This window comes from Canis lupus, chromosome 30 (assembly GCF_048164855.1).
Source record: "Canis lupus baileyi chromosome 30, mCanLup2.hap1, whole genome shotgun sequence".
Classification (NCBI taxonomy): domain Eukaryota; kingdom Metazoa; phylum Chordata; class Mammalia; order Carnivora; family Canidae; genus Canis; species Canis lupus.
In genome coordinates this window covers 37920799-37945145 of record NC_132867.1, presented here as the reverse complement: position 1 = coordinate 37945145, position 24347 = coordinate 37920799, and the positions used below count along the sequence as shown (strand labels likewise).

Here is a 24347-nt window from a genome sequence, read left to right as displayed (position 1 = left end):
AAGAGGGACTCATCGCCAAGTCGGCTTACCGGGTGACACTGACCTCGCCCCCTCTAGGAGGGGTGCAACCCAGTGGACCCCCATGGGAAAAGATCAGCGATAAGCCACCAGCTGCTGTCGCTCACCAGTTCAGTTCCTGATGCCTCCAGACTGGGCAATGTCTCACAGCTGGCATCTACCAGGAAGTGTCAGGGCAGGAGATGCAGAGGTGGAGACACGTGGTGTGGCCAGGAGGTGCATGCTGTCAATCCATACCTGCCTGAAGCCTGTGGAGCCCACGCAAAGCTGGCCACCCACGAGGTCCTCACTGAGAGAGTCTAAAGTGACATCTGAAAAGGTGTCTGACTCAGCACATCAATTTGTCTGGGTGACTCTTTCAACCAAGTTGCACAATCAGGGGCAACCCGTTCATATTAGATACTCCACGATAGAATAGGTCATACCTACTTTCTGGTAAATAAGTGACTTTGGATCCATTTCTTCCTACACTTTGAGCTCAGCATGGAGATTAAGATATGCCTGGCCATCTGTATGCTACATCTAGGGGCGTGCACATATCACTAGTACCTATGTCCTCAGAGTGCCAGCTAAACAGAATAGGTGGTGCTGTCCCAATCCTCAGAAACCACCTTACTGCATGCTCATTGCAAAATTCACTCTTTCTCTGAGAATGAGCGACGACATTACTCCTCAGTCCTCTAGGCTTCCTCATGCGATCTACTACAGAATCTTGGTGTTCTTGAAGTAGCCACCGTTGGGTAATAATGTGAGTGAGGCATTCACCTCAGACACAAAATTTAAGTGGGCACCAAAAAAGTCATTGATTAAGACCAACACTGCATGGGATCCACTTATATGTGGGATCTGAAAGAAAGCAAGCAAAAGGGAGAGAGGGAGAGAAAGGAAGGGAGGGAGGGAAAGCTGGAGAAGCGGAGACAAACTCATAGAAACAGTAGAATGTGACTGCGAGGCACTGGGTGGGGGATTAGGGAGCGGTTGGTAAAAAGGTACAGACTTTCAGCTGTGAGATGAATAAAGTCCAAGGATCTAATGTACAACATGATGACTGTATTAGTAACACAATGTTATATAACTGAAATTTGCTAAGAGAGTAGAACTAACATGCTCCCACCAAAAAACAAAGGTAAGTATGTGAGGTGAGGGATGTGGAAATTAACCCAATGATGGGAATCCTTGACGATGTGCACATATATCAAACCATCATCAAAATTGTATGTTACAATTTTGTCAATCATACCTCAATACAACTAAAAAAAATGTTTTAAGGCACTATTTTAGAAAATCAAATTACTGTAAAAAGTCATGATAAACAAGATGTCAACATGGTCCACAAAGACAAAATCGACCAGTATTACTGACATTTCCTTTTGCCTCAGGCTCCATGCAGCTCCACCAGGCACCGGTCCAGCGTTCCTCCAAAGTAAGTGAAAATTTCAAGAAATTAAGTAATTTCAAGGATTTGGAAAATTATTTTAATAAAGTCTTTGACAACTTCCATTTGCAGCTTTTTCATGGGCCATGACTATAAGTTATGAGTTTGGGCTATCATTCTATGAGTTCTTATTATGCAACTTCCAGAATACTGAAGTGGCGGGGGGGGGGGGGGGCCTCGACTTTCGTACTTTGCCATCAATACCTATAACGTTGACTATGTTAATCATATGTTGTAGATAAGACTGAATTACCAAAATGTCCTTCCTCATCAGTGCAAACTCAGAACACCAGACAGATTATGTCTCCTTTGAAAATGGTTCAGTCAGTGCACAGAGTTTCATCTTCAGGATAAGACACAGGTTCCCGTTATAAGATATTTACTCTTCACTTCAGACGTTTGAAGAAAATGGAAAGTGAAATGAATTTGAGCAGGTTAAATTTAAGGTCCAAGTGACAGTCCGAGAATATTTTCTGAAGCTACACCTGTAGCATTTAAATGGAATATTACTCAGCCATCAAAAAGAAGGAAATCTTGCCATTTGCCACAATGTGAATGGAACTAGAGGGTATTATGCTGAGCGAAACAAGTCAGTCAGGGAAAGACAAATATCGTATGATCTCACTCATATGTGGAATTTAAGAAACAAAATAGATGAACACAGGGGAAGGGAAGGAAAAATAGAGTAAGATGAAAATTGAGAAGGAAGCAAACCCTAAGAGACATTGAACTCTAGGAAACAAACTGAGGGTTGCTGGAAGGGAGGAGGATGGAGGGAGGGGGTAACAACAATGAGCATTAAGGAGGGCACTTGATGTAATGAGGTGTTATATGCAACTGATGAATCACTAAATTCTACCCCCGAAACTAAAAGTTAAATGAATAAATAAAAATAAATGTATAAATCTGTATTGCATCTGTACTGGCTTGATACTTAACTTAGTGACATATGATTTGACTAGAGGGTCACCACTCCCAAAGGCTTGGGGAACAAAGAGCCTCCTCAAGTAAATGTCCCAGGCCATCCCCAGAGTCCCCAGGGTCCTACCCACTCTCCACCCCTTCTTCCCCAGTCTCCCAAAAAGCATCATCCATTTTGCCACCAAATAATGGAAAGATTTCCATGCCAATGCATTTGCTTTGGCAACGCTGGAGAAAAGTCAACAAGCCTCATGGAGCTAGGTCCACGGGGGACAAAGGACAGAGGGGCTCCACAGAAGCCTATGGCTCAGAAAGGCATAAGCTTCTCAGTCCTGTTATCGAACCATCCAGGAGGAAGGGAAACAAGAGATTCACTGCCTTGGCATCAGCCTCTCACTGCTGCTGTAGGAGAAAAATACTTAAAGAATGTTGATCTCTCCCAGGCTAAGAAATAAAGATTCTTTACAAAAACAGATTGTCAAAATTAGGCACATTCACCAATGTGCAAGACCATCTGCAGTGAAGGCTATGGTTTGAGGGTCAGAGGCCAGCACTCAGCCCCGGGGAGAGACTCCTTGCTGGACTGTTCACTTTCTCCAGTGAGCCAGGCACTGGGCTGGGCCCTGAGGGTCCCTGGGAGAAGGACACATTCTCTGACTTTGTTTGGCTCACGACCTGATCATCTCGACGAGCTGGTTAAGAGCTTCCCCGACGATGACTAAGATCGGGGGCACAGGTGAGGGACCAGGACTGGGAATCAAGGAGGCTGTTCCCCTTGCGGATCAGTGCAAGTCACAGCGCCCCCACCAGCCTTGCGTCGCTGGGGACAGCCCTTCCTGGAGTCTCTGTTCCCGCCTCTGAGAAGGAAAGATCATAACCTCTGGCTCCTGCTGGCCACACGTTGGGACCTGGCAGGGGGTCAGCGTGCTTCTCCTGCCCATCAACTATCATGTAGTCCAGAGACCATGCTACCCGGCGATATCAAGTGGTTGGCATTTCTATATCAAAAGAAGGGAAAGTACTTGTTTCAAGGTGTTGTGGTTTTTTTGTTTTTTTGTTTTGTTTTGTTTTGTTTTGTTTTGTTTAAAAAGCACTTTGCTCTCAGTTTCCAACATCTAGCCTCTCTTGGATTCTGTCTACCAAGTAGTTGCAGAGATCTGGCAAAAGAAGGAAAGAAAAATCCATCTTATTCCCATAATGGCTTGGAATCTCTTGCTAGCAAGTGCTACTTAACGCCGTCTATCCCCTGGTGATACACTTGCTCCCAAGCAATTTTTCTCTTCGGTGCTATCTTCCTTTTGTAGTGTTCTTGATATTCATATTTCCAATGGTTTCAGGGTTTCCAGCTTGCCTGAAATGGTAGCATCGTGACGAGCAGTTTCTCAGATGGGTCCTAAATAAGCGGAAAAACACGAATCTGCCTGTCTGTGGTGTGGGCTGCGCTCAGGGACCATGATGTTTCGAATATTGCAGATTCTTCCCAGAATCAGTGCCTTGCACAGGAGAGATGTCAAGATGAGAGTTGTCCCCGAAGATCTCACCTTCCCACCCAGCACCTTTTCTGTGTTTTCTTTTGTTTACCGTGTTTATAAAGAAACAAATGTGTGTTTCCATGGTATTTAACACTTTATTGACAGAGTTTCGCAAGTCTCTTGGATGAAATATCAGACTTCATTTTTTTTTAGATTTTATTTATTTATTCATGAGAGACACCGAGAGAGAGAGGCAGAGACGTAGGGAGAGGGAGAAGCAGGCTCCCTGTGGGGGACCCTTTGTGGGACTCGATCCCAGGACCCCAGGATCACGACCTGAGCTGAAGGCAGATGCTCAACCACTGAGCCACCCAGGCAACCCGAAATATCAGACTTAAAATGTACAGTGGAGCAAAACCACAGCCACGGCATGGTGCAGTGGGCTGGGTGGCTGGGTGAGCCAGCAGGCAGTTGATGATTGCTTGGGGCCACCAAGATCAACTGAACAGGTGGCTTCTTGGGAACATCAAAGGTACATCATTAAAAGCCTCTCCCAAATCAAAGTTCCTGAATTTGTCTGAAGCGCGGAAGAGACTTTCATGCCAACATTATGTGATAAGGATAGAATAGATTTAATTTCATGCCACTGATACTTTAAATCACCTATAATTCTCCATTCCGAAAATGGAGCATTAAAAATGCTGCTAATTTAATCCCTAAAGGTGTAGAAACTAATGTCAAAGAGAACTTCAGCTGGAAGGGTTTAAAAAAAAAAAAAGTTGGTTAAATGAAAAAGTGGTGGGATCTTCACAGACAAGGGCTCTAACCTTTGAAACTCATCCTCATTCCCCTCCTTGTGCTTGCCCTCACCCCAGAAAGACCCAAAGGCCGAAATCCCACCCTAGAGGCTAAGTTCTTCCCCTACCCTTGTTATCCTGACCTTTATGGTAATAGAAATAATTAGCATTGCTGTGCTTAGGGCAGACCATTTATAAAAGGATCCTCATTTTTAGGGATCCATGCGTGCTTTGTCTTACCGAAATTCCCATTATGCTTTGTCCTACGCCTATATTTTTTTAAGATTTTATTTATTCATTAGAGGAAGAGAGAGAGTGAGAAAGAGCATGAGCAGAAGGAAAGGCAGAGGGATAGAGAGAAGCGGGCTCCCCACTGAGCAGGGAGCCTGACATGGGGCTCAATCCCAGGACCCTGAGATCACGACCTAAGCCAAAGGCAGATGCTTAACCGACTGAGCCACCCAGGCGCCCCTACAGCCATATTTTTTAATTAGTATTTTTCACCCTTAAAAACCTTTCCTGTGCCAATTTATTTTTTAAAATAACACTTTTTTTATTTATAAAACTAGGATATGGTCATTATGAAAATTTCAGAAAATACATGTACAAGGAGGAAAGCATGAGACTACATATACTCCAACTAATCAGGGTTAAACTTCGTTAATATTTCATGAAATAGCCTAGAATATTTCTTACACATCATTTTTCTGTGTGGAGATGCATATAGTCTCCATTTTACAAAAATCGCCTCATACCACACATACAATTCCATAACTGGTATATGCTAGAAATGTAAGAACACTTTAACGGCTCTTGTGTGGATCCTCTAAGTTTATAGATTTGCTTTATCTTATGAGTTCAAAGTAGGATGAGTTCATGTCCTATTAAATTTATCTACAGAAAATACCTCTAAATTTTCAAATCCACGTATCTCAAGTTATGTCAAGAAAATCACTTTGCTTTGTTTATTCAACTCAGCTCAAAAAGGAGTCAGAGGGACACCTGGGTGGCTCAGTGGTTGAGTATCTGCCTTTGGCTCAGGTCGTGATCCCGGGGTCCTGGGATCGTGTCCCATGTCAGGCTCCCCCCAGGGAGCCTGCTTCTCCCTCTGCCTGTGTCTCTGCCTCTCTCTGCATATCTCTCATGAATAAATAAATAAAATCTTAAAAAAAAAAAGGAGTCATGATAAGATGTGAGTTAATGTCAATCCTCCTTAAAAATGGGTGGCAGGGAAGGTTCTGGATGGTCCTTCAAATCGGAGGGAATTCACCACAACATTTGCAGTGTTACTTGTTGAACCATGTGCTCCTGCAATTGAGTGTACTTCAGAAAGTGACCTTATTAGGACACCAGGTCTGGACAGAGGTAATCAAGTTCAAATGGGGTCCTTAGGACGGACCTTGATTCGATAAGACTGAAGGCCTTATAAAAGGGGAAAAGTGGATGCAGACATGCACGGAGGGAAAGATTTAAGGAGAAGACGGCCATCTGTAAGTGAAGGAGAGAGCCTGGAGCAGATTCTCATGCACAGCCTCCAAAGGAACCAGCCTACTGATGCCTTGACCTTGGACTTGCAGCTTCCAGAACTGTGGAACAATATATTTCTGTTGTTTAAGCCAACTGGACCATGGTGACTTGTTAGGGCATCTCTGGAAGACCAGTGATGCCAACAGCAACATGTGAAAGCACAGGTTCTGCACTTGGGCCGAAACCTAGATGCACATAGAGCAAGCTCTGCCACTGGCCTCGTCCAGGATGCCCCCAACTCTGGTCTCAGAGCAAAACGCCGGCACCCCCAGCCTCCGCTGCTGAGAGCACACAGGAGGGTGTCCTCCTTCCACACCACTTGGGGTAGCTGCTCTCCATGGGGCGTCTGATTCTATGGGTATGGGCTGAATTCCCTCCTGAACCTCAATGTGCAGAGGCAGGATGCTATCCCTGGGCCAGAGGGAAGATAAGTGTCCTCTTTAAACCACGTGTCCAGCCCAGAGCCATGGGTTTCCCAGCCACCAGCAAGGATGGGGTGGGGGGAAGAGATGCAGAGCAGATCACGGGACTACAGTAGGGACCTGTGTTGGCCCGGAGGCACTCACTTCTTTGCTAGCTGGCAAGGAAGCCTCCCTGCCCTCTCTGCCTCTCTGCCTGATAGGCTTGAAGAGTCCCCGTGAGCAGGTGGTGGGGTGTCCATTTAGGGAGCAGAACAGAAACCCATTTAAAAGAAGCAAAGGTACAGTTTTCCTTTTGCAATTACTGAGTAAACTGTGGAGTGATTCTTCAGCACCATATGAATATGCCTTTTTCCTAACAACCTTTTATCTGATGTTTTTAAAATACACCGTTGATTGCTGCCTGACCTAGTCAGCAATTACTACATCAACTGTTATAAAATAGTGATATCTCTAATTCTATATTCTTTGACATTCTACTATGAAGAAGAGCTTTTCTTTTCTCTGCTATTCCTTTATATAAATATAGATTACAACTGATGATGAGAGGTAGCTAGATAAATGAGAGATATATATGTGATAGAGATATCACAATGGACTCACAGATTTTTAAGAAATCGATGTGTTATAAACAATTATACTCATTCTTGTTTTGATGCTCAAATTCTTCCAAATTTGACCAGAGGGTTCTCTTCAAGTTGTCTCCCATAGTCTTTTGGGTTTTTTTGTTTTATTTTGCTTTGTTTTGTTTTAATTAATTAATTAATTAATTTTTTATTGGAGTTCAATTTGCCAACATATAGCATAACTGTACCTTAATGATAGCTGGAGGTCACCACCTAAACCTGACAATCAAATAATTAATCATGGGATGATCTGATGTTGTATGCCTCTATTATGGACTGAAGAGTTGTGTTCCCCCAACTCCCAAATTCATATGTTGAAATCCTAACTTCCAATGTGATAGTATTAGGAAGTAGGGCCTTTGGGAGGGGATTAGGTAATGAGAGTGAACCTCTCATGAATGGGATTAGTGCTTTTATAAAGGAGACCCCACAGTGCTTTCTGGTTCCTTTCACCATGTGAGGACACAGCAAGAAAATGGCTATCTATGAACTCGGGAGTGAGTTCTCACCAGACACTGAATCTGCGCCTTCCTTGCCTTCAGAACTATGAGGAATAAATGCTTGTTGTTTAAGCCAAAAAAAAAAAAAAAGCAAAAGAGCCCCCATCACTGAACGTCCCTTCTGCAGTTTGAGATTTGGGAGTGATTTATACGAGGACCAGAACTGTCCTCACTCTCCTGATTGTTTTCCTACATTTCTAATGCTTCAGTTGTCAGTTACGAAGCACCTGTGCAGGCCTCGGTGATCACGGTATTCTCAAGGCAGTGTGAATAGCTTACATCATAAATTGGGATTATTTTAATTTAGGATGTGATGGCAAAGAATGTAGGCTCTGGAGCTAAGGGCAGAGGAAAGAGCTGACGCTAAAGGCACACAAAGAATTTATGCAGTGATTGAATAGTCTGTGTCTCAATTATAAGACTGATCATGTCAAAACTCATCAACTATACAACTAAGCAAGGTAACTTTTACTATACACAAATTATACCTTTATAAATATGACCAAAAAAGAAAGAAAGAAAGAAAACAGAGAAGTAAGGACAGTCTCCTGCAATCCTGGGTTCAGACTGTCCAGACCCTCCCAGCCCTGCCACTTAGCAGCTGTGTGACCCTGCACAGGTCACTTGGCTTCTCTGGGGCCTCAGTTTCTGCTTCTCTAAAGCTAGGACAAGGCACCTGCTTCATCAGGCTGTGAGAATTACACATGATGAAAATGGTCTCAGTGCACAGATCTGGTCCCTAAAAGGAACCAGACGGCAAAGTAATAGGAAAACAGGCTTCAAAAGAAGTCTGCCTGTATTGCTTCCATTGTGTTCGATTTGCAGTAAGTTAAGATACTGAAAGCACATTGTGCTCAGCAGCTTGGGGACCAGGAGAAACCCCAGCTCTGACATGCAGCAAAATGACCCCAAATAAGTGATTTCAGTCCTCAGAGTTTGGCTTCTTCTGCTGCTCAGTTTCTTCTCCATGAAGGATTAAATTAAATTAAATTAAATTAAATTAAATTAAATTATTAAACCTATAGCTCACGTGGCTATTATGAGAATCTAAAGAGAGAATATTGGGATTTGTGATTATTTTTTTCACAAAGTAGGTAGTCTCTACCTATCAGTTATTACGAATTTCAGTTGGGCCTCTCATCCCAAGGTGGATTATTTTGTGTGTCGATACAAATGACAGCCTGTATTTTTTTCCAGAAAGAGAAGACACAGGAAGAGGGTAGAATGGTGACCAAGGGAAGAGTGGGGAAGGAAGAGGGGACACCGGAGTGGCCCTGGGGCAGTGTGTGTCCAGCTGACCCATCTGCAGAGACCCCGCACAGCTGAAGATGAAAAAGAAGCCTGAGTCAATACACGCCCCCCTCCACGGACCTCAGCAAGAGTAGAACAAGCCTGCCTTGAGCTGTCCTTAGAAGCCCCATGGATCTGTAAGGTGCCAGCACGACCCCTGAATGCAGATGTCATCATCCACCCTCCACATCTGAACTGCACCCAAAGAAATGCTTCTCCGTCTGCCCTGCTTCCTTCTCTGCCCTCCTAAAGTTCTGTAGGTTCCTTAGAATATCCTCAGAATAAAGGTTGTCGGCGTAAAGAGCAGATGCTTTCTCCGACAGCTGCCGTGACCAGACAACAGTAGGCTCTCAGACAAAGACACAGAGACCCAAACGTGTATTATTTCTCAGTGTAACAGAAGATGCCAGAGCCACGCAGAGCAGAAAGGGACCTCAGAGATTTGCTCTGCTCCCCATCCCGGGAGCTACAGCCAGTCAACCCAAAGCCACGACAAAGAAGGGAGGTGGAAAAGCGTCCATAAAAGATAAATGTAAAGGCAGACACTGAGATGAACCTATAAACTAACTCATTAAAGGACAAATCGACCTTGTACAGATGATGAGGGGGATAAACCAACAGGCATGGCCAGTTTTCTGGAACGAAATGAGACCTATACTGGTATCACTGTGAAAACACCAAGCCTGCCTGTCCCTCCTATAGTCATGTTATTTTTAGGGCACTTTTATATTTCAAAGGCCAGAGAAGCTGATGTGAGGCCAGAAGGTCCCCGTTCCCCCAGATTACAGAGGCCACAGGAAAAGACCTCTTTGCTTTGTTTTCAGCAGTAACACCGGCATTTCATTCCCCCATCCCTTCCCCAGTATGGCTAATAAAATGCAGTGCCAGGTGTCATCAAGTGAAAGGCAAAGGGTGGCCAAAAACCACAGAATGAAAATGCCCCCATAGCTGAGGGAATTTTGCCCTGCTGGGCCTTACACAGCCACCCATCCCGGGCACTGAATGGTCGCTCACCGCGGCCACACGGCTCCTCTAATGGTTGAGCCGATCATGATCTACTGCTGCGCTCAACTTCCTCATCAAGTGAACAAGACAGTGTGCAGGAGAGGAAAGAACATCAGCCAAATCCACTGTTCCCCAAGAGAAGCCACATTGAGGGCCGAGTGAATGATCTTGCTTCCAAGTTTGGCAAGGGCTTCCTTTCTCTGCACCAAGGCAGCAGGCTCCGTCCCTGCAAAGCGACAGGGTAACACGTCTGTAGCAACCAACCGTCCTGTGAAGCCGATAGGACAATCACCCTCATCTGATGGATATAAAATTTGAGACACTGGGGTAGAGATTGAGTGACTTGCCCAAGGATTCACAGTTGCTAAGTGGAAGGGATTGGCGTTTGAAGGTCGGCAGACTGGTTTGGAAGTCTACACACCTGCCACCTCATCTTGCCTGTCTAGAGGGGAAGGTATTGGCTTTGGAAGACAGAAGACCTGTCTTTGATGGTTTTGATGGCTCCTCTGCCATCGACCGCACAGATATTTTATGCCTCGACCCATCTGGTACCAGAGTGGGGATCTTGCTCGGTAGTCCCCTCCGCCCGAGTGTCCCGATTTATTTTTCACACGTTAAACTAGTTTTGTGGGCTCTTCTGCATGCGCCCCTCCTAGGGAAGCTGAAGCTCCGTGCTCGTGTGCTGGCTCCTTGTGATAAAGCTCAGATGTTAACCTGGCACCGCGCTGCTCAGAGTGCTTCTCCCCAAGGGGGGTGTTCCGAGGCTTCAGAAGCTGGAGACTTTCTTTTTTGGTAATAAGGAAGCAGCCAGCTTTTCTCCCCCACTCGACTAAAACGAAAATAGCTTCGGAACACGTAGAAGTCTGAGGTTGTATACTTCTGGAAGCAAGGGGACTGACTGCTTTGTCATAAATCAGCTGTCACGGCTGAAGGGGTGAATTGAGACAGATTAGGAGACCAGATGAAGCTGTATGGGCCATCTGATCAGCTGCACCCTGGGGAGGTGTAAACTCCAGCAATCTCCCCACTGCAAACAAAATGCACGCATGCCCACCACCAGCACCAGCACCCGCTACCAGCTCCGTCTCACGCTCTGCCTCCTTCACGGTGGATATTCATTCGCTCTCTATCTTATTTTCAAATCCCTCCAAGATCCAGACCCATGTAATCTGCTGGAAAACAAACCCAGCTGTAACGTCGGTCAAGGTCGCCTTCTTGGGTCAGGGTTGATCCGAAGGGCTGACACTCATGCCAGCCTTGTACCTGTCCATACTGACCCTGGTTCCTGCTCTGATGAGAACCCTGTACTTCCCAAGCAGGAAACGTTTCTTTCTTTGTTTTTTTTTTTAAGATTTTATTTATTTATTTATTCATGATAGACACAGAGAGAGGGAGAGACACAGGCAGAGGGAGAAGCAGGCCCCATGTAGGGAGCCCAATGTGGGACTCGATCCCAGGATTCCAGGATCATGCCCTGGGATGAAGGAAGGCGCTTAAACCACTGAGCCACCCAGGCGGATTGAACAAGCCTCATACACCTGCTCTCCCTGTCTCTTGGTAGGGTGCCCTCCAGGGAAGAACACGACAGTGTAGGAGGTACCTCGGTGCCAGCAGGCTGCCTGCAATGTTCATCTGAATCAACAGCCCACACTGGGTAAGGTCGTTTTATGTGTTTTTTTTTATAATAAATTTATTTGTTATTGGTGTTCAATTTACCAACATACAGAATAACACCCAGTGCTCATCATTGAATCAGAATGAAGGGAATTTGTCACATTGGGGTCACAAGTTAGCATGTATATGGCCTTTTAAAAATGCTTTCCAAGTGCTTTTTAATCAATTTTGTCACCCCAACCTCAGAGCAGCCCTGCAGGGTCAGCCAGTGTCATCTGATTTCTTGCATAAGCGAGCTGCTAGGTGGACTTCCTCAGAGCCACCTCGATGCTCCATCTGATTCAGAGGGAAGACCCTCAAGCCACCTGCTCCCATGGTCAGGCATGGGCCATTCTGAAAACCTCCTCTGGGTGAGGGAAAAATATATATATAAGGCCCCTGACATTGCAAAGGGATAGCAATGTTTCATCAGGGCACTGTTGCTCTCTCGCTCTCTCTCTGTTTCTCTCCACTAAAAAGCAATCAGGCCACTTCCAGTTCCACGCAGGACCAGCCTCATGGCCACATGACCCACGCAGTCACACAGGGACCTCTGGCTCAGAAAAGCCCCAAGTTTGGTTTAATGCTTTGTCATCACAGTCTTGAAATTCTTAATAATGTTTTCCACGGAGCCCCACATGCCTGTTTTTCACTGGGCCCCACACATGTCCTGCCCCACCATCCAAACACGGGCTTTCCCAGGACTTTCCAGCTCCATGTGAGCAACCATCACCTTAAAAGACATTTCGTGCAGAGGCGGGCAGGAGCCAACAATTACAGAGCTGCTGCTTGTCTTGGAACCACCGCATTTCTGATGGAGATCTGCTTGTCTCTTCAGTCCCCCTCTTGCTTCCTTGTTGAAATACGCAAGGGACACAAGAGCGAGAGTGGGGTCCCCTGAGGGCACTGCTTGTAGCGCTAAAGTTACACGACGCTGCCTTTATGCGTTCGTCTTGTGAGAATTCAAAATCTTCATCCAACGTTCAATTATCAGGGAGCTCTCACCTGAATTTCAGCCAAATCTGGCTCTCAGCAAGAATTGGGCAAAAAACAAAACAAAACAAAACAAAAAAAGGCATGGAAATTCACTAAAAAGTGCCCCCAGAATGAATCCGCTTTGAAGATGGGATGGATTAAATCTAGATGAAAAGACAACAGTAAACTCGCATGAGGTACTTGGTGGAGGGACTTGACACATTGTTACATCTATTTTAAGAAGTCATCTTCCAGAATAGGTAAAATAGCCCACATTTCTGAGGTATAGAACATTGCCAGAAATAATATTTGCGATGTGGCGCTGTGTTATCTCTATATTTTGACAGGATTTATGCATATGTGAGAACAGAGTTATAAATACAGGGATGAGCCCATGCCTTGAACAAACTCCAAAGAGAAGAAATTACCAACAATGGTGAGGAAGCCACCCGGGGCTCTGGGACACAACATGAGCAGGGAGGGCTCATCCTGGACAAACGCTAATACTCGCACAGAAGGACGGCTACGGGCATATCTGAGTTCACTCAGGCATTTCTCACAAGTAGAACGTGGAACTTTCAAAATGAGACAATCTGCACAATTCCAAAAGTCTTATTGACCGTACTCATGTCATCAGCTTCCAATGTACTAAAGAGACTTTATTCACTTGGCACTTTTAAAGAAGACATGATAATTTAATAGAACCCAAATATTCATTGATAAGGATGGGAAGATGTCTGACACATTTGAAGCAATCTGTATCACTAAGCGAGGGGCAGAAATCAACTGTAGTATCATCATAGATATGTACTTGTCCCTTGGACATGAAGATGGCTAAATTGTCATGTGGTTCTGAAATTCATGATTTTTTAGACTGAATATCCATTAGTCATGGTCGATATTCCTCAGTCAATGTGTACTGAGACCCTACCTCTTTTTCTTTTTTTTAAAGATTTATTTATTTATTTATTTATTTATTTATTTATTTATTTATGATATATATATATAGAGAGAGAGAGGGAGAGAGGCAGAGACACAGGCAGAGGGAGAAGCAGGCTCCACGCCGGGAGCCCGACATGGGACTCGATCCCGGGACTCCAGGATCGCGCCCTGGGCCAAAGGCAGGCACCAAACTGCTGAGCCACCCAGGGATCCCCTGAGACCCTACTTCTGGAAGCATTGACTCCATGAGGAAGGTTCCCTGAGAACACCCTTCTTCTCCTTTCCAGGCCTGCAACAATGACATTCGTCAAGTGCTTCCATCCGTTTGTACAGTGAATAGACCTTAAGTCAGGTTAATTTTATGTGATTCTGTCTCCCCAACTAGCCTCTAAACTCTTGGAGGGGTGGGGACCACATCTTATTCCTTCACCTAGTACAACGTACAGCATGCAATGGATTCCCCATCAATGTGCATTGAAGGGCATGTGCCAGTGTAGAAGAGCCAGTCTCCGTCTTTCAAAGTTCCCTAATCTAGAAGGCAGAAGGAAACGTGGCCAACAAGATATGTGATTACTGATTATACACGTAGTGGATCTGGCCACTCAAAATGCTGCCATTCCCTGAGCAAAGGTTTAAAAAATTAAAAAAGTTTTATTTGAGGGGTCCAGAATGCTCTTCTTACTCAAACAGAGCCAGGGTTTGGGGAATAAGGCAAGAAATGACGGTGGATTGGTGTAAATAAAGTCAAAGTCAAGGAAACCGCCAGGTGAGGCAAAGACTTTGTCAACTGTGATCTCAGTGAGATTTCACGGCAGCCATTCCCTGACGCTCACCTCACCAATCCCTCCTTGTGTTATTGGGATGGGGGTGAGGCTCAGAGAGCACACTTGAACCTCTAGAATCAAAGTGGAGGACCTGGGGGAGGAAGGAATGACTTTGTCAAGATTTCTGTTGCTGCTTTTTTTTTTTTTTTACTCAGGCTAATAAAAAAAAATCCAGGACAATATTGTTTTTCAAGTATTTCACATCCAAGTCCTAAGTGGAACTGGGGCAGGTGTAAAAGAAAGTGGGTTGTATCTAGGATATGACAGAAAGTGAGAAATTTAATAGAATAGGAAATGTGTAAGGGAAACCGACACTGGATTTTCCTCAAGAAGCTCTGTGATTCTGAGCAAGATTTGCCTTCAGGCACTCAGCTCCCTATTTTCAAATGACTACTTCGAATGAAATGACAACAGTGGTCTGCTTCAATTCTCTGAATTCTAAGTAGGACCATGGAAATGACAGTCTTTCTCTAGGTCAGCGGTCTTTGAGCAGGGTGACTACACTCCAGGAAAGGGCGGGGCCACCACGTTCAGCTGCACAGGTTGCGCACAGCACAACCCCAGGGATCACCAGTGATATAGACTATGGAAAAGAATGGCATCTCTGGGGATGTAAGGTGCTTCACTGTCATAACCACGCACAGGGAAGGAAACTTTACAATTTCTTTTTATGTCTCTCTGAGATCAAAGATCAATAGGAACAAAATAAGGTTTTATCAGTAGCTAATAACAGGATTGATACCGACATTGTCATCTGGGTGAGTGGGAAAGAATGGGAATCCCACGACTCTTGACTTGCTCTCAGAATATCACCGTGTGCTGTGCGGCAGTTGCTTGAGCTCTGGGAGGGCGATTTATGGATCATCGATGATCCATAAATCCATTTATCGATTTATGGATCTACCTTTAGGTGAACTTGTCTTACATAGTGACCTGCCACAACATGGGGGAACCTTGAGGATATCATCCTGACTATACTCAGCCAGGCACAAAAGGACAAATACTGTCTGAGTGCACATATACGAGGTCCCTGGAGTAGTCAGATGCATAGGGACAACGAGTTGAAAAGCGGTCACCAGGCGAGGGGAAGAGGGAGGGCACTTGTTGTTTAATAGGTATAGAATTCCAGTTTTTTGTCTTTGTTTTGTTTTGTTTTAGAATTCCAGTTTGACAAGATGAAACAGTTCTGCAGGGCTATTTCATAATAAGGTAAAAGAACTGAACAGTGCTGAGTTATATACTTAAAAATGGGTAAGATGGCAAATTTGATGATATGCGTTTTACCCCAATTTTTAAACATTGTGCATACAATTTCACAGATTGAAAAGAATGCTAACGCCGTCAGCAAAAGTAACAAGGAAGCACAGAGGGCACCAACCCCCCCCTGCGACTGCTAGAGTATCTTCACGAGCACCCATGCGAGCTCCGAACCCACGGCCATCAGATTAGGCTGGAGAAGCGCAGCTACCGAACCTGCTGGACCAATTCATGGCGTCGGGGATTTCTCTGCAGATCAAACAACTGTCGGGAAATGTGAAAAAGAAAAGCACAGGTACACTGTGTCATTTTGCCAAGCTCGGGAAAAGAAAAGTGATGCTTCCCTAATAATCCCTGATGAAAGAGGGATGTTACTTAATAAGGAAATTATATATGTTAGAATCTTCCATGAAAAAAAAAAAAAAAGAATCTTCCATGTAAAGACAGGTATGGGGACCCTGGCGGGCTCAGTCGGCAGAGCGTGTGACTGATTCTTGATCTCAGGGTTGTGATTCAAGCTCCCTGTCGGGCAGACAGATTGCTTAAGGATTAAAATAATAATAATAAAATAAGATAAAAACAGATGTAATATATTAATTAATTTTTAAATAGTTAGACTTAGTACCTGATGGACATAAAAGTATATTGGCAAAAAAAAATTAAAAATCTTGAGGATAAAGACATTTCCTTGTTACATTTTACTGTCTTGCTTGGTTAAGACAAACGTTAATGAGTATTGTCAACCCCCGGGGTCCTCTTTTCAGGCACTGTATAAAATTAAAATAACTGATCACTTTGTTAGAACCTCGGCCAAGCCACAGGTGTGGGGTTATGAGGACAGATGACCATTTCCTTCGTCCTGCTGCTCCTCCACAGTTTGGGATTGTGATAGCGGGGAAAGCATAATCTCAAGCCAATCCAGCTACAACCTCAGCTATCAAACAGCTTTCAAATAGTCAGAAACAAATATTTAAAAACTAACATTCAAAAGACACTCTAGACCATTGGGTGAAGGATCAAAATACGGAGGACTTGAGATACTTCCGTCTTGGCAAAGCCCTGACTCTCCTCAGACTGGGAGCAGAGACCTTCCAGGAAAAAGGATTCTCCTGTTCTCTATTCTAGTTCCATTGTGATATGAAAATTGCCTCATTTCAATACTTCTTATCAATTCACACTTTTTGGCTTCTTTTCCCTTAGATGTTCTGCAGAGGAGTTTTTTTCAATTTGTGGGTGATTACCTTCCTGCTTTATGATTCTAATTTGTCTTCCTTTTATTTATAAGGTGGCAGTTTAAGAGTAAAATGTAAAATAATGGCATTTAGTGGGTGATTGATTTTTCCACCGGCAACGTTATAAATATGGCCAAGCGTTTCCCTTTCAGGGATGGAATGAGAAGTAATTCAGTGAGATTCCGAAGCATAAATTTCGGGCTATTTGCAAGGCACTAACAATATTCAAGCAGATTGATGCCTGGAATGTGTACCTTACGCTGAATTGTTCATGTAAAACAGCCCAGAAATGGATGTAGGATTTATAGGTTTGGGCCACTGGCAGGTGTGGCAAGCTTGCTTGGCTTAATGGCACAAAACAATGATCTGTAGAACATTCTCATATCCATGCTCGAAAGGCACCTGTACCAAACAGAATGGAAAATATTTCCTCCTCATTACTTAGACCTCACTTCGTTCCAAGGATCGGATGAAGAATGGCAAACAGTGGATACCTGGGGGTGTTAGGAATATAGAGTCAGAGCCTGCTGGGCTGCATGGGGGCACGGTCACACAATTCAGTGTCTGACTTCCCAGGAGAACACAGGCAAATGCATCTTTCTGTGTATGAATTGTCGTATATTCCTATTTTAAATACCAATTAACTGAAAATATTTAAATATGCAACCAGAAGTTACAACACTTGGTTAATTGCTATAAACATCAATGGCTAATTTTTCGATATGAATTAAAATATTCGAATATATGCAATTTCGTTTCCTGTGTGAGAGATCCATTCTGCCTCCAACAATATGCCCGGATTTGCAGGCTGGTGGACCGTGATTCGGCACCAGAAGTTATCTCACTAAAGATCTGCTCAGGCTCCCTCTGATCCCCCCCTAAGCACAGTCAAATTGGTTTTCTATTTCAATACAGCAAACCGTTTTATAGGGCATTCACGGGCTCTGCCTCTCTGGCTACGGCTCCTTTTGTTTGAATTTCATAGAGCTTATCTGAAGTAAAATAGTCCCAGTGGAGACTACCCCCGAACTATAGGATATTAGAATTCTCTGTCCCTCCTTCTGCTCCCTTGGTTTCCTTGACATTTTTCCAAATGTCAAGAGTTCTTTCTGTCCAGATTCTCTCCAGTTTCTCTTATTTCTTTGCCTGTCCTGAAAGCATATAAATGTATCCTTTCCAACTTAAAAGATTCAAATGACAAACCCAGATTTCAAACCCAGAGTAAAAAAAAAAAAAAAAAAAAAAGATAGAACTTTACTTCTCCAAACCTGTCTGGACCCCAAATCTCAACATTTAGAAAAGAGGGTGTCAGGTCTGTTGGTCACTTTAACCGATAAACTCACACCCCGAAATCCATTTATTCATCCAGTAAGGGGGCATTACCAAGTGCCAGACCAGGAGCCAGGTCCTGGGGACAGTGTAAAGTTGTTCCTATCCTCAGGAAGCTTATGGTCCAGGTGGGATAATCCCAATAAATAAAATGCAACCCGTAGTACTTGTTAGGGTCTGGACGTTTGTGTTTCTTCAAAATTCATGTGCTGAGATCCTAACCCACAAGCTGAAGGCATTGAGCCTTTGGGAAGCGATTAGGCCATGATGGGGGGCGCTCCATGAATGGGACTCGTGACCTTGCATAAGAGACCCCAAGGGAAGAGACCCCAGAGATCCCTGTCCCTTCTTCCACCATGTGAGGACTCAGAAAGGAGACAGGTGTCTATGAACCAGGAGGAAGGTTCTCACCCGACCAACCCAGCTCCCTGATCTCAGATTTACAGCTTTCAGAGCCATGAGCAATAAATTTCCAAGGTTTATAAGGCACGCACGCAATCTGTGGCACTTTCTTACAGTAGCCCAAACAGATGAAGACAATAGCATGAGCTTTGATGCTGTGTCTTAGAAAACCATCAGCCAAATATAACATAAATCAGTGCAAATTAAAGTCCTTCTTTCTGCCCCCTCCAGCAAGAAGCCCGTTCTAGAAAGCCATTCTAAATTAGTGAAAAACCCCGGGCTTGAGCTTATGATATTATTCAGGGGTTCAAGTAGCACGATGCACCCAGTACACCGAGGACAGAGGACCAAAGACAAATGGTGAACACCTTCCTCCTGTGACAACACCTCTAATGAAAAACCGAGGTAAAAATTATAATTAAAAAAAATAATAATGCAAACAACGTATTCATCATAAATTCAAGGCACTTCCCCTGACAGAAAATTGTATTTCCTTTTCATCTCGATCACACTATTCAACTGAACCCTTAATAAAACCGAGTGTGAGTCATTTCTTCAATTTTTCTTTCTGAAAAAAAAAATACATCTTGCATTCTGTCATTCTTAGAATTCTAAAGAGGAAAACAGTGAGGCTTCTTAATCACACGTCATTTGTTAATGAAATGCAGGATCGGGGGAATGAGTTTTATGGCAATCCATTACAATCATCAGCCCAGCAAACACATTTCCAGGCTGAACTGTGACCTCTTCCCACTCCAGAAAACTTGAACTTAGAACCCAGGTTGAAACTGGTATCTTTCTAGACCTAATATCCCCAGTGAGAGGAGAGAAAGAGTGCCTACCCTGCTGTGATCCAGCAAAACCATGTGGATCTTTCTGGATCTTTCTGTGTCCCTGCTGCTGGTACCCGCCCCCCCAAATGAGGTTAACATTACAGAAAAAAACTGAATTGCCATTTGGCCTTCTGTTGCTAGGCCTCCGGGGCCAATTTTAAAATCCATTTTATGCAAGTACCCCCAGCATCTGTGCTTAACTGGTCTAAACCACACAGTTCTCTGCAAACCCGATCATCTGTCCGTGAGCATTTGCTGTAGCTCACCATGACGTCATATGAGGCACACGACTATGATAAATCTCATTCCAGTTCTGTTTCCTACTATTTGTCTCAGCAGTGGGTTACCCTGATGGCTGACCAGGTAAGTCCCAAGCAAGTGTCCTATGATATTTTTTAACCAACAGCTACTTTTGAAAAAAAAAAAAAAAAAATCCCGTCCTTTCTATGACCCACCTCAGGATTTAAGTGAGCTTACCCTCCCCTTGCAAATCTCTCTCCAGACAATGTTGTTCACTGTCCTCTTCCTTCTTTAGAGATTTGCTGCAGAGCCAGTAGCTTCTGATTCTGTGCTAAGGACAGGCATGTGGGTCTAAAGATTTGCCCTTAAATGTCCTCAGTGTGTTCCCACCATGCCTCTGAGAGGCATGATCCTTTTGTCGGCAGTGTCTGGATGAAAGAAAGGCTCATAGCTCTGGTGCCAAGTTGCAACATCCCATCCAAGCTTATGCAAGAAAAGAGTGGAGACGGGAGGATGCCTTCTCAAAGGGGTCCCGGGTCTAATTAATAACTGTCAACTGATGCATTATGCAACGGGAGCTCTCCCCACCCCCTGCAAATAGGGTGAGGGTGGGTGTCATTTTTTAAATTGCTTCTCCAAATGTTTGCCTTAATGGCATTAAAATCTTGCTCCTGGCCCTCCTAAATAAGTTCTTTTGAAGAGCAACTTAAAAATGCAAACCTGCATGGGGAAAATGGGATTGACTGTTATTGTTCATTGGACTCCTGTATGGTGGCTCAAAAGAGGTCTTTTTCTTCTCCTGTGTGGGGGTCCAGTTGAAGAGAGAAGGGAATGACTTTGTACACTTCAGCCTTGGTGGCTAGGATTTCTAAGGCAGCTAATACACCTTACCCTGCACTTAGATTCCTATTAAATTATCTCCAGGCCCATCTGACATACTCTAATCCTGAAATGTAAATGAGACACCCCCACAAACCACCTCCACTCTCTCGGTGCCCTAAAATTGGACTTGACTTTCCTTGCTTTACTTGAGCTGCTCTTTTCAATCACCTCATGCCCCCTCCACCAAAAGCATTGTCACAGGGGATGGAGAAGATACTGTGTCGTGGCGTCATCCAGTTGAAAGCCAGCTCAGTCCCCGGGGCTGTACCCCTGTGCCCACCTGGGGAGCACATGGCCCTTTGGGAGCCTCTCCCCCCAGCCCAGCTCCAGCACAGCCCAAGGGAGCAGCTGTAAGCTCAGCGAGCCCTAAACCCTGCCAGCTGGAGCAGGCCCTGTTTGCCCACCAGACTCAAACAAATCCCGAAGTCAGAGGAAAGCCTGATAAAATCCATTGCTTCGGCCCTCTGCAGTCATTAGTTACATGAGTAAGTAAACGATCATCTGAAATCCATCCCTGCCTGAGAGCTATTAAAACAAGAAACCACATGTAATTCATCCAACTAAGGAAAGGCTTTGGGGTGGGGAGAGGTTCAGTTCTCTACCCAGAAAGGAGCTTCTGTTCAACTTTATTAAATGTTTTAAGCAGATTTAAGTTTTAGTGAAAGGACAAATTCCCACCCTCTGAGGGACACACAACCGGAAACTTGGGGACCAGCCAGAGAGCTGGTCACCCAGCTGGTGGCCAGAAGACTGGCGCTGCAGGTGATTGATTGAGGGGGGCCTGGGTGCAGGAGGGACAGGAGGGGCAAAGGTGGAGGAGGGAGCTGGAAGCGGTGTGGTGGGGGCACAGGGCGGCAAAGGAGCCAGATGTGCATCCTGCAGGATGTTCTCAGCACCACAGGAAGCCCTTGCAGTGGCCTGCTAGGGTCTGAGGGAATGGGGAACAGGGTCGGGGGGGGGGGGGGGGCGGAGATGGGGCAGGGCGCAGCTGCACAGCTGCCCTAATTTCACGTTTGGCAGAAACGAGGTTGTGACCCTAATCATGGGCTGAGCTCTGGGACGTTTGCTCTCTCCCTGGGGACCCACAGTTAGGTGAACACCGCGGAGGTGAGGCATTCTGGAGAGCTCACGTGTGTGATACCGGCCACCGCCCCGGCTGGAGATGGGGTGACAGCCCGAGGGGAGCCAGCAGGAGCCCCACCACTCCAGAAAAACCCAGGGTAGCTAAGTGTGGAAGAAGGGCCCCGGGGGCTCTACTGTGTCCTGACTCCTTCTCTATGAGACTGTTAATTTGCATATTTACAGACCTCCAACCCCAAAGCCTGCGCTTCTCGTGGTGAACAGGGTGAGCTGCCACAGGGTAGAGGCCCCCGAAGTCTCGTGGGCTCCAGCAGAAAGCCCAGGGGCCTGGTCCTTCTTGCCCCGTCTCTGCTTCAGGCCCAAGCTGCTTTTCCTCCTCCTCCTCCCCCTCCTCCTTCTCTGGCACCCAAGGCTCAGAGACCTCCATGTGCTCTCGGACCCTGAGATCACTGGGCGGCCGGCTGCCAGCCCCACAGCCTGAGTCCTGCCCTTCACCAGCCACCCACATGGAACCAGCTCACCTTGAACTTCAGTGTGCCTCAGTTTCCCCATCTGTCAACTGGGAATAACACTAGCACCTACCTCACAGCACTTGGGAAGGCAAATGAGACAACACAAGTGGAGCGCGGGGCCGCAGAGCTGAGGGCCGAGAACAGGCAAGCTCGGGGTGTTACTGGAGCCCCCCCAGCCTTCTCGGTGGGTGGCGGGGAGGCTTCCAGCCCTCCCATCTTCCTCCCGCACTCCCTCACCCTCACTCGAACCCCTGGCTCCGTCCCAAGCCCCATCCCTAAACCCTACATTCTTGGCCCCCTCCTTCCTGTCCTGTGTATGTCAAAAGTCACCCATCAGAGAGAGAGAAACGCAGTGAAGGTGCATCTTATTTCTGAAGTTAATTTTACTCTAGACTTCCAAAAAAAAGGATCCCCCATCTGTCAAAAAAAAAAAAAAAAAGACAGAGAAGATAAAAGGTCTTTAAAAGTCATTATTTACGTGCCGACCAAAAAAGACATGAAAATGGATTTGTCCCAATTACTGAGCTGAGTTAGGGGGTGGTTTGTACACCAACCCCAAACCTGCTTCATTTAAAAGAAAGCAAGAGAACATGATTGTCTTAAAATAAAATGAGCTCTCAGTTTGCCCCAGCAAGGTATCTTCTATATGAACATATTCAGAGAAGGGACTTGCAGCCGAGCGTTGTCGCTGCTCTCCTGTCCAAGCGTCTTCCAGGCCGAGCCGCGCACACAGGGCTGGCACGGTTCACACCATTTGCCCCTTTCGCCAGTGCCCTGATGAACTGCAGGTAGAGTTTGGGCCGCGAGATCCTGCCCCCGCTTCTCTCCCAGGGCTGACTGTCACCAGCGGGCCTGCCTGCCAACCTGCTGCCAGGGCCCCCGAAGCGGACACGTGAGGACAAGCGGGAAGCAGTGCAAACCTCCCAAGACACTGAGCCAATCGGTTTCTCTCCGGAGGTCTCAAACCCAGAGCACTTTCCAAAGTCCCAATGACATCGGAAGCAGACGGTTAATCCCCTTTCTCTTTCTAAGGCAGATTTCTAAAAGTTGCAGACTTAACCTATCAGGTGTCTGCACCTGCTGTGCCAGCCAAGCTGTCGAGAGTGTCAACCCTCAGAGAAAATAGTTACGGGGCTGATCTGCTCTTCATCACCACTCGGAAACCCTTCATATTTTTTTTTCCCCAAGCCCAACTGTGGCCAGGTCCCTTCTCACCCCAAGTGTCCGTCTGCAAGCAGCAGCGCCACTCACCTCACTCATGTTGCTCTGACACTGCAGCTCCGGGATCCCTGTGCTCGGCACCGTGCTCAGCACCCAAACCGCTGCTCAGGGGTGGCTCTTCCACCGGTCCTGGCTTTTCTCTTAAAAAGGGCTGCCCGGTGGCATCATGCCTCCCGTAAGCCAATGAGATTCATTCACCTGTCCGCACGCCGCGCGGGCATCTGAGAGCACGAGGTGCCACCTAGCGGAAGGCAGCAGGAAGCTGCTGGCTCTCTGCTCCAGATTCCACCAGGGACAGAGACTGAAAGGCTAGATATTTTTCTTTTTAATTTTTTTTTTGAAAGGTCAAAGTCAGAGGTACAGAGATCCCCCACGGGTTGGCCATTGTTTATTAGTTCAAGGGCGCAGGATTTAGATTCGTGTTCCATATCAATGGAAAGAAGGTTTGTTTTTTCGAAGCAAGGCCAGTTCTGGGAACAGCAGCCCGAGCTCTCCTCCCGGCTGGTTTTCCCAAGAGCTGCAGCCTCCTCCCCTGTTCTTCATGGCACAAATCTCAGGCTTTCAGGGGAACATTTTCCACTGTCCCCCACCCTGCCCCCAAATCTGCTAGGCTGCTTGTACCCCGGGAACTTCCTCCCTTGGCGGGAGGGCATCGGAGGTCTGGGACATGGGCTTGGAGAGCCCCACTGTAATGAGACAGAAGGGCCCCAGCCCTATCTGTGACGTCACAACCTCACCAGCAGCAGGAAGAGGATGTGGGCTGGACCCTGGAACCTGCCAGCGGTTTCATTGCTGCAGCCAGTGCTGTCTCTCTGTAAAGAGGTCTGGTCCTCTCACCTGGACTAAGGAGACGCTGAAGGGTTTTCCCAGCAGCCAAGTGAAGCCTTGACTTTCACAGCCGGGATCGTGATCGATGCAGAGAATGAGGTACATGTCACTGCCCATCTGCTTGGCC

At 45.8% G+C, this 24347-nt stretch overlaps 1 protein-coding gene across 1 annotated transcript in view; it reads right to left on the bottom strand.

The window, feature by feature from the left end:
- Nucleotides 1–23578, bottom strand: part of PCP4 (Purkinje cell protein 4) — a 54874-nt gene extending 31296 nt beyond the window's left edge. The window contains exon 1 of the mRNA XM_072807035.1: nt 23423–23578. Coding sequence (XP_072663136.1) covers nt 23423–23431 — 9 coding nt within the window. The 5' untranslated portion in view covers nt 23432–23578. The remainder of the gene's footprint in view (nt 1–23422) is intronic.
- Between the last annotated feature and the right edge of the window lie 769 nt (nt 23579–24347).